We start from the raw sequence: 10,851 nt of genomic DNA, 5'->3' as shown, positions 1-10,851 counted from the left end.
CCCTTCGAGGCTCGGGGGCTACTGTCAGGTACCATAATTAGGGGTACCCCCAACACTCCTAAAACACGGCTGGTAACCACCATCAGCACAAACCGCAAAGACTGATGGGCACGGTTCAGGTCAAGGCTTCGTCTACCAAAGGGACGCGATCTCACCTCGCCCGAGCCCAGCCTCGGGCGGGAACTGTAGTCCCGGACGAAGTTACGTCTCGCCCGAGGGCCTCCTCAGGCAGTGGGCGCACCCTCGGCACGCCCGAGGCCCAGCTCGGGCAGGCTTCGTCAAGAAGCAACCTTGGCCAAATCGCCTCTCCAACCGACCGTATCACAGGCGCATTCAATGCGAGGATCGCCTGACACCTTATCCTGACACGCGTGTCTCAGTCGGCAAGGTCGAAGTGACCGCAGTCACTTCGCCCTTTCACTGACCGATCTGACAGGAAAACAGCGCTGCTCACCCCGCTCCGACTGTTGTGCCAGCCACCCGGGCAAGGCTGACAACAGCAAGTTCAGCCTCGGGCGCAACAGGAAGCTCCGTCTCGCCTGACCTTAGGCGTCGGCCTTAGGAGGAGGTCTCCGCCTCGCCCGACCCCAAGACTCGGCCTCAGCCTCGGCCTCGGGAGGAAGCACGTCCTCGCCCGACCCCGGCCTCGGCCTCAGGAGAAGTCTCCGCCTCGCCCGACCTTAGGCTCGGACCGACCGCGCCACAAGGGATACATTATTACCCTCCCCTAGCTAGCTCAGGCTACGAGGGAACAAGACCAGCGTCCCATCTGGCTCGTCCCGGTAACAGGTAATGATGGCTCCCCGCGTGCGTCCATGACGACGGTGGCTCTCAGCCCCCTACGGAAGCAAGGAGACGTCAGCAGGATTCCAGCAGCACCGCCAGCTGCGCCTCTACAGGGCTCAGGCACTTCTCCGACGGCCACGTTATCGCGTACACAGGGCTCTAGCACCTCTCCGACAACCACGTTGGCATGTACACAGGGCTCAGGCACTCCCCTGCCAGACACGTTAGCGCCTAGCTACACCCCCCATTGTACATCCGGACCCTCTCCTTGCATCTATAAAAGGGAGGTCCAGGGCCTTCATACGGAGGGTCGCGCGGAGGGACGAGCAAAACAAACAGGCTCACTCTCTCTCTCTCGCGAACGCTTGTAACCACTACTACGAGCACCCCCTGGTGCGAGATAATACGAGCCGCGTTTTCCCCTTGTGTTCCATCTCGCGCCAACCCATCTGGGCAGGGGCACGTAGCGACAAATTTACTCGTCGGTCCAGGGACCCCTGGGTCCGAAACGCCGACACTAATCCATTCAGGGGTGACATCATTCCTTCCTACACGACCCGTGTACATCCACTCACGGTCCTCCATCCTCTAAAAAATTAATAGAAGCCTATCAACAAAAAATTTCGGTAGCACCTCCCCTACACGGGGAGGTGTCCAAAACCTGCAAATAAAAGTAGCAGCACGATGCTGACATCCACACATATACATCAATGCCTCAATAACCACATAAACATCTTTGTTCTCACAATCATATCAATGAGATCATCGATGTTAGATTCCGCACTAGTATAATTGGCACATATATCTCGCTATGCGCAATAGGTAATCTAAAAACCAAGGATGTAAGTGAGCCCTCATGTTTTGTACAAGTACAAGACTTAGCTAACGCATGTAAAGTGACCTCTAAAAACAATTATCTTTCCTCTATTTCAAAATTCACAATCACACACAAAAATACCTACCTCTATTTCACAACAAGCAAACCTCTGTGACACAATATTTAGCAACAAAGAGCTCAAAATCAGTATGTACCTTGGTGCTCGGCGTGGATGGTGCACGACGACGAAGGGCGCGAGCACGATGGCGTGGGGACGTGGCGGGCGGGCTTGCCGGCGTTTGGGCGCGGCAGCGTTGGGCGGTCACCACGGTGAGCGGCGGCCCAGGAGCAGGAAGGAGCTGGCAGCGTGGGGCGACGGCGTAGGGGCGCGGCGGCGGTGGTGGCCCACGGCGTGGGGGCGCGACGGCGGCTGTGGTGAGGACACGGCGGTTGTGGCGGCGCGAAGGGAATGAAAAGGGAAGTGAAGAAGAAGCCAGTCCGGGCTATGTTAACAGAATTTGCCGAGTGCCCGTGATCTGACACTCGGCAAAGTTTTTTTTTAATTTAAAAATACACTTTGCTCAGTGCCAGATCGCGGGCACTTGGCAACCCGGATTACACTCGGCAAACTATACTTTGCCGAGTGCCATCTTTGGACACTCGTCAAAGTATATTTTTTCCTTTTCTAACCAAACTTTTTGTGGTATATTCCTACACTATGTAGATTTAAATGTTCCATTTTGGCACAGTTATAGAAGTGTTTGATATAACTATTAGATTTAGTTCGTTTAATTGAATTTACTTGGATAATTAAGATTTGAACTGCAAGTCACTCGAAAAATAGAAAACTGTGAATGCAAAAATGATATTCATGTTAGGTAATACAAGTTACGAGTTACGACTGATTTCAAGAGCAGACCGGAATTTTCGAGCACCATGCTCACTAAACATGGCCGTGAACTTGCCATCAAGTTGTTTAAAAAATGTATAAAACAAAAAATGTCAGAAAATCATGAAACTTGTCCACAAGTCATGATATCATATGTAGAGGCTGTGATAAAATTTGAGAATGTTTTGATAAAGTTGTGACGCACTATGTGTAGAAACCTAGCCGATCTACATTGATACTCTATGATTTCATGTGTAGGCCACTTAGATTTCTACACATAGTGTGTCACAACTTTCTCAAAACATTCTCAATTTTTTATCACAGCATCTACATATGATATCATGACATGTGGACAATTGTAACTCTCGGTACATTCTACAACTTTATAGTTGAGAAGTTTTTATCAAAAAAATTATGGCAGAAAAATATTATTTTAAGTTCAAACAAATGATCTGAGATGTTTTGGATACAATGCACAACTTTATCAATGAACTATTTTATTTGAATTTATTTAAAGTTTAAACATACATTTTAAGTTTATATTTTTAAAAATTTAAAATCTAGAATGCCATATATGTGTATCACTATTGACACTCGGCAAAAGATTGGCCGAGTGCATTTGATTGTTTGTCGAGTAGCTTTGGCACTCGGCAAATATGTCGTCTCTAGACTCTAGTGGTGCATGTTCATTTCAATTAGCATCATTAATCCTATCCTAACTGGTACACAAATCATGCACCAATCAAACTAGTAGATCATAATTACGATTCAAGACAATTTGCAACAGTAAAAACTGCATTTGATTAACATATTCCATGGAACTCTAACGTAAGCTGAAAATAATTGCACATTATTTGTATCCATCTTGTCTACAATAATAAAACACTAATTTTGACACAAAAGTTACTTATTAAAAATAAAACGTTTCAATCAGCATCATTGCTCCTATCCTAACTGATACACAAATCATGCACCAATCAACTTAGTATATCATAATTACGTAGCAATAGTAAAAACCGCATCTACGTAACCTGAAAATAATTGCACATTATTTGTTTCCATCTTGGCTATAGTTATTAACTTATTAATTTGGTGCCCATCTATCATGTGCATCCTTTGGAATTTGGATGTATAAATGACGTACTTTTCCTCCATCCTAAATTAAGATTCATTTTAGATAATTAATAATTTATAAAATATTTGATGTATATGTTTTATATATGTGTTAAAATTCATCATCATTTATTTAACCATAAACATAAAAACCAAGAACTAAAACGAATACTAATTTGGAACAAAGAGAGTATTAATTTGGTGCCCATCTATCATCTATACATCTGTACCGACTGTGTGCATCTTTGGGGTGTATGAAATGATATAATAGCCGATACCATATATATTTTTAATTTGGTGCCTATCTATCATATGTATTGTGTGTGTATCCTTCGGACATGATATATAAAATGATTTAATGCTTTACATATATATTCCTTATTAATTTGGTGCACATCTATCATCAGTAATTTAATGATTTAATGCTTTACATATATATTCCTTATTAATGCTTTATTCCTTATTAATGCTTTATATAACATGACGTAAGCCCTTAGCATATATAGTTGTGTGCTCGATTATTCATCGATAAGTCGCTTCGCATACACTGGTGTATCGACCAAGGAGAGATGAATGCGAAGAGGCTGACGCTGGTTCTCCTCGCCATTCTGATGATGACATGTCTCGTGTTCGCTACAAATTGTGGTACGTGAACCCCATCATATGATTGTTATTCATATTCAATTTAGAAGAAAAAATTGATGCAGTGAAGTGCAGCGATTGCTGGCGGCCATGACGTGGAGACGACACCGGCTAGCGGTCTCCGGTGGCCGCCGCCGGACAGAGAGAAGACGATGTTGGGAAGCAGCGACATAAACGTCAAATTGTGTTTGAAGGCTCAGTGCGCCGGTTACAAGAGCTATTACTGCTGCTTCACTTTACCTGGCTTGCCGTGCTGGCCTGACCAGAAGACGTGCTGGCAAGAGTGTCCCAGTCACCAGCGACTCCGATCCACCCGATCCATGAAGCACACCAACGCGATGCCCTCCATAGGTCCCAGCAGGTTCTCATGAGAAAGGATCCGGCCTCGAATTCTCGGGCTCGGAGTGACAATATGTGATATCGGGTCATGCATGGTAGCGTGAGTGTAGGATGATAATAAATAAGCAACATTCCATGCAACAGTATATCGTATGGGAACATCTTGATTTATGAGATTAATCAAAGCTTGTTCCTCATAATCTTATGGCAGGATATAACATACTTACTTTGTTCTAAAACAAATATACTTACTCAGTTTTCTTGCTTTATGGCTTGTTTGAGGGTTAGAGGGGATCGAAGGGGCTAAAATCTCTTGCTATTCAAAGAGATTTTAGCCCCTTCAATCCACTTCAAACAAGATCTTGTGAACCTTTTTTTGGATTTTTATAGTTCACCCACTAGTTTTGGCACTCTACTCAGTTTTACTCCTGCTCGACTCAGTTTTCCCCTTCTACGGTTAACCTGTGCTCAGAAATCACCTCATCTTACATGTAGACCCGTAACAGGGTAAAAATGGTCTGTTGATGCAAAAAATGGATCGAAACAGTGATTCAAACTCAACACTTCAGCTATTTTAACGATGTCAATGACCACTAGAACAGATATGATGCTTGTACATTTAATGCAAAACGGTTTTTATAACGTATCTCTGTAACACCTACGCGGTCACTTTTTTCAATTTCCAATTTCTCTCTGTAACACCTTCGCCTGCCCGCCGTCCTGCTCCTCCTCCTCATGTCCGCCTTGCGCCGACAGCGGAGGCGGGTGCAGGGTGACCGTGCACGGGCCAGGGCGCTCAAGGTCGCGGCCTTCTTCTCCATCCTTGTGTGCGGGACGATGGGCTACTGCTTACCTGTGTTGTGTTGTGCTGCTGCTGTACCTCACTCGTTGTGAGCGGCGTCGCCGTCGGCGACAAGAGAAGCAACAAGCGTCCATGGTCGTGCCGTCAGAGGCGCTGCAGCGGCGACAACCACGCGCACGGTCCCACCTGTAAGTCACCGGGTCCATCTGTAAGGCATCTAATGGACGGATGGAATGTATTCCGTAATGTGATTTCTAATCATAAGTTGAAGGTGAAAGGGAAAAACTGAGTAGAAGATTTATTAGATATGGGTAGAACAGAGTAGAGTGTCAAAACTAGTGGATGGAATGTAAAATTCCTTTTATATATATATATATATATATATATATATATATATATATATATATATATATATATATATATATATATATATATATATATATATATATATATATATATATATATATATATATATATATATATATATATATACGGTTTTTAAGCTGATGCCCTCAGTTTTGCTGGTGTCCTCATTTTTACACTTAGTCGTGTTTTTTTTCTCAGTTTTATCAAAGAATACTGTTGGGATTTTGGTCCTGCTAGTCCGTCACAATCAAGCAATTCCTACGTTGGTATACTCCCTCCCCTCTACACCCACCCCACCCATCCATCCATCCATCCATCCATATATACTCTACACGACAAAAGAAAAATAAGGTATGGTTGAGAAAAAGAGAAAAAATACAACAATGTGAACTGAGCTCACAACCTAAAAAGCTTAAAACACAACAGCCTAATCAACACGCCACATCTTCTTTTACGATTATAATGGAAGATATAATCTCTTTAAAATCTAAGGATGGCTTAGGCTACACTAAACCATAATGGCTCCTCGTCACTGACAGCATATGCACCGACGACTGTAGTATGTACCGAATTGTTTGTCATGCGAAAACCTTTAGATCGAGGCTGCATATACGCTAGAAGTTCTCCTTGTGGAACTCGAACTTGGTGTTGGTTTTCCGCGAGAAATCCTTGGCGAGTTCGCGCAGCGTCTTTAGCGGCTCCGGGCCACCGCCACAGTAGAACACTCCTGCAATATCAAAGATCAGAGGTAACTATCAACGCTGATTCAGAAATCCAATTCTTTCCTAAATCATCTATTTCATTGTCTATGACGTTGACGATAAGCTGGCTAAAGTAGCAGTATAATGCATGCATGCATGTGTCTAAAGTAGCTAGAATGGCGACTGAGCAATGCAAAAAAAAAAAAATCTTACCAACACGTTGGTTTTGGTGGTTCTCCGCAATGTGCTTGTAGACGTTTGGCCAATCGGGCCTGGCGAAGTGGGTCTTGACGCGGGTGCCGGAAATAACGTCGATGTTGTGCTTGGCCTGGTTGAGCATTTGAAGCTGGGCGATGACCCTGGAGCGGAGGTCCCCGTCCTTGTACACGCTGGTGCAGTGGTTGTGGAGCTCGATGATGCCCTTCTTGTCGGTCTCGGCCACCTCGTCCATGATGCCATGGAACCACTCGAAGGAGCCCTGCTCCCGGGTCACCCAGTAGAAGTAGGCCCGCTGCGTGCGGAAGGATGGCAGCGACGACGACGACGACGCGTCGACACCGCCGGAGCCCAAGCCCGAGCCAGCGTCGGCCTCCAGGTCGCCATCTAGCTGCTTCATGTTGTTGATGATGTCCTTGATGATGGAGATCATCGGCGTAGCGCCAATGCCCTGCCCGACCAGAAGCACGACATCGTACTGCTTGTAGTCCTGCGCCGGCGCGCCGTACGGGCCGTCGATCCTCACCTTGGGGAAGCTACAAAACAACCATTTCATGAAATGGGAATTCAAACTAACTGAAGTTTGACTATAGTAATAAATAGCGCTAGTATTTGTGTAACGAAATAAATTTGTGTCCCAAAACAAAATTCGTTTTAGGCTTTTTTATTAGATTCATATAATAATTGATGTATATATGTGTTCTGTATATACGTATACATTCATCATCATACAGTTGAATATAGACATAAAAATATAGAGATAAGACGAATACACTATTTTGAGACGAAGGGAGTACATTATTATATAGCTAACTGATAGTACTTTTTTATTTATATCATAATTGTTTAGTATATAACTGTATTTAGAGTTTTAAATTGTTTGCTAGAATTATATTCTTCTGTGTGGACGGTACGGTGGAGAGAGTATATTTTTTTTAAAAAAAAGTTGGTTGCGAGAGGGGGCGCGAAGTCAACTGTCCCTGGAGTGCCTAACCCATGTCGACCTTTGTCCCAAAGATTTATTTATCTATATTTCTTTTAACAATATTCGGAGCGGAATATGATGGCTAAGAACAAGGGAATAATGATCCATCACTATCGGAATCGCGTTCTTTACCGAGTGTCTAAGACACTCGGCAAAGGCTATTTTACACTATAATTTATATGAGACTAAGGTTTTATTTATGCTTAACCCGTACATTACTATAATTTTGTTTATTATTTAAAATTGTTCTCTGTTGGCTAGGTGTAAACGTGAGAGCTATCACATGTACCGTAGAGATAGAGAATTGGCGCTGCCGTCGCGGAGCAGCCGACTGTTGCCCTCCGTCGGCGGCCGGCACACCTGCACACGTCAGCACGTACGTTATTAGCCTCAGCGGTCAGCACGGATATGCATGTACATGTACATACCCTCGAGAAGACGTTCCGGAGCTCGCCGGTCCAGTCGCCCTGTTTCTTGATGTGGACGCTCAGGTACTCATCCTGTGGGGCTGACGTGATGCAGAACGGGTGCCTGGGCACTATGGGCTGTGCCGTGCTCCGGACCTGCCCGATTAATCCGGCACTATTGACCATCTATACTAGCCTCTGTGTGCAATGATTAATTAAACTCCAAGCTTGAACGAGAAGAAGAAGAACGCTAGCTGCTTATTACCACTCGAACGGTGAGACGTCGGCGCAGTTGACGAACATGTACTGGCCGCTCTTGTAGCTGAAGCCCGGCGGCTTGGAGAAGTGGAGCGAGAGCACGTCGCCCGGGTACACGCCCACCTTGCGGATCCTGACGGCGCGGACCCTGGAGCGGAGCGCCCGCGTGAGGCGCTCGCACGCGTACAGCACCATGGGCACGGCCAGGTACATCCACGTCGACTTCTTGTACCACTTGTGCGTCAGGTACAGGTAGTGCCCGTGCACCAGCAGCAGCGCGTACACCGCCACGAAGCAGTGGTGCGTGTACCAGAACGCGTTGAAACCCGTCAGCCGCTTCAGCGGGTCCGTCGGCTTGAGCGGGTCCGTCGGCCGCTTCCGCGGGCCTGCAGTCAGCCGCTTGAGCTGGCCCGTCAGCCGCTTCAGCGGGTCCGTCAGCTTGAGCGTGTCCGTCAGCCGCTTCAGCGGGCCTACCAGCCGCTTCAGCAGGTCCGTCAGCGCGAGCTCCCCGCGGCGGAACCACGGCATCGCCAGGGTGAAGGCGACGGCCATGAGCACGAGCATGGCGAGCCCCGTCCACCCCTCCGTGCCCTTCACGAACCACCAGTAGTTGCGCGGGCGGGGCACCCCGAAGTACTGCGCCAGGGGCGCGTACGCGGCGTCCGTGGCGCGGAGCAGCCGCGGGAAGTCGCACGTCAGGTGGGACACCACGTGGAGCCCGGCGCCGACGGCGATGCCCGCGGCCACCACCATGTGGAAGCTGATGTTGTCGTCGAAGGGCACCACGCGGCCCACGCCGGTGTGGTTGCGGATCCAGGTGATGGTGTTCCGGCACACAGGGAGCAGGATCAGCGCCATGTTGAACTTGAGCGTCTCGGCGCCGCCCTTGGCCACGCACACGCAGTACCCCATCACCTGGAACACGTACCGGCGCCGGTACTGGGCAAACTTCCAGGCGAAGAGACCCACGCAGATGGACAGCCACAGGAGCACCACCCACACGCGCCGCCAGTTGTCCTCCAGGAAGTACTGCGTGCGCCGGAGAGGGTTCGGCTCGGGCGTCGGACGGAGGCTCTGGCTCCTCAGCATCTGCCTCATGTCCTTGGCGGTGCCGATGCTCACCAACTGGCTGGGGTCCTCCAGCAGCCTCTCCAGGTTGCGCACCTCGATGTAGCCGAGTTTGTCCGGGTCCAGCTCCTCCATGATCAGCCGGGCGTACTCCTCCGCCTGCTCTGTGATCTTCGACAGCTTGTTCTCGGACGCCCTCTGCGTGATGGTCTGCATGCGCTCCGCCATGCCGCAGATACATCCATCAGGGCAGGAATAGAAGAAAGGCAAGGCTGTGTCTGTTTGTGCGGCATTATATTGCTGTTCCGGCTAAACCAACTGGAGAAAGGCTGCTGAAAAAGTTACCTGTCTGACCTTCTCCTCAGACATCCTGCCGTCCGCGTCCGCGTCCACCCTGCAAGGGTAACCGAAGGGAGGTTAATTTGGTCACTCACGGTCCGTAATTAAGGGAGTACCTGTTACTAATACTCCTGCAGAAATTATTAGTACAAGTAAGCCAATCCGCATCAATGATGACGTACATGTGGAAGAAAGTCTGCAGTCGGCCGTTGAAGCTGGTGTCGGTGATTTGGTCCCAGAACTTGAGCAGCTCCGCCTTGTCGATGTTGTCGCCCGAGATGTTGCTGCGCCGCAACAGCGCGTCGAACAGCTCGCCGGCGAACACCACCTCCTTCATCCCTGTAGTGTTTGTTGTTCATCCATCGTATTTCCATGTGAACACCACCTCGAAAGAACAGGCAGGTAAAAGGCTCTCGGTCACCCACCGATGCACTCGCCGAACTTGGAGCGGTGGAGGAGCCCGTTCTCGGCGAGCTCGTGGAAGCGCCTCTCCACAGCCTCCCATCCGACGGTGCCCTCGGCCCTGCTGATGAACATGAGCCCATTGAGCGCGTGCATGGCGGCGGAGGACGGCGAGGCGCGCGGCGGTGGCGCGGACAGCGGCGTCGTCACGGGCTCCTCTAACCCCGCACTCTTCCGCGCGCTGGACTTGCTCAGCGAGCCGCTATGTGGGATCACGCGCTCGTTTTGCGTCGCCTCGCCCGCCGCGCTGGCTGACGACGACATCTCCACGATGTCCCCGCCGCCCGGCCTGGGGTTATGCATGGCGATCGACCCCCTCTTTCCGTCAGCACTCAGCAGCGAGGGAGGGGAGGAGGAACGGGAGGCGAGGGATGGACGGTGCGTTTGGCGAGCAGGGGACGGAGTGGCGGGGAGCTTTGTAGCCGTATCGCGGCGCGCGGCGCGCGTGCGTTTTATTTTACTGGGGGAAAACGCTACTAGAACCGGCCCCGGTCGCTGGGCGAGGGACGCTCGGAGAAAAATCGCTGGTTAAAATGCTAGGACCGGCCATCCGGCCTAGAGATAGCCAAACGGGCCATCTGGCTCGGTCCGGACCGAGCCCGGTGAAACCTGGCTCGTTTTGGGTCTGGCCCGTCAGACACGGTTAGAAAACTGGGCTGGA

At 49.0% G+C, this 10,851-nt stretch overlaps 1 protein-coding gene and 1 long non-coding RNA gene across 2 annotated transcripts; one reads left to right on the top strand and one right to left on the bottom strand.

The window, feature by feature from the left end:
* The first annotated feature begins 4,067 nt into the window (after positions 1-4,067).
* LOC118476433 (uncharacterized) lies at positions 4,068-4,725 on the top strand. The gene is made up of 2 exons (XR_004856513.1): positions 4,068-4,250; positions 4,323-4,725. It is a non-coding gene; the product is annotated as an uncharacterized lncRNA (long non-coding RNA).
* Positions 4,726-6,092: 1,367 nt separating this feature from the next.
* LOC103648044 (respiratory burst oxidase homolog protein B) lies at positions 6,093-10,596 on the bottom strand. The gene is made up of 8 exons (XM_020548663.1): positions 10,154-10,596; positions 9,911-10,067; positions 9,735-9,783; positions 8,329-9,599; positions 8,085-8,187; positions 7,946-8,016; positions 6,669-7,207; positions 6,093-6,481 (listed from the first exon to the last, which is right to left on the bottom strand). The coding sequence occupies exons 1-8, from the start codon at positions 10,491-10,493 to the stop codon at positions 6,369-6,371; spliced, it is 2,643 nt and encodes an 880-aa protein (XP_020404252.1). The 5' UTR covers positions 10,494-10,596; the 3' UTR covers positions 6,093-6,368.
* Between the last annotated feature and the right edge of the window lie 255 nt (positions 10,597-10,851).

The sequence above is a fragment of the Zea mays genome, chromosome 2 (genome assembly GCF_902167145.1).
Source record: "Zea mays cultivar B73 chromosome 2, Zm-B73-REFERENCE-NAM-5.0, whole genome shotgun sequence".
Taxonomy (NCBI): Eukaryota; Viridiplantae; Streptophyta; class Magnoliopsida; order Poales; family Poaceae; genus Zea; species Zea mays.
Note: the sequence above shows the minus strand (reverse complement) of the source record. Positions and strands in the feature narration are given on the sequence as shown.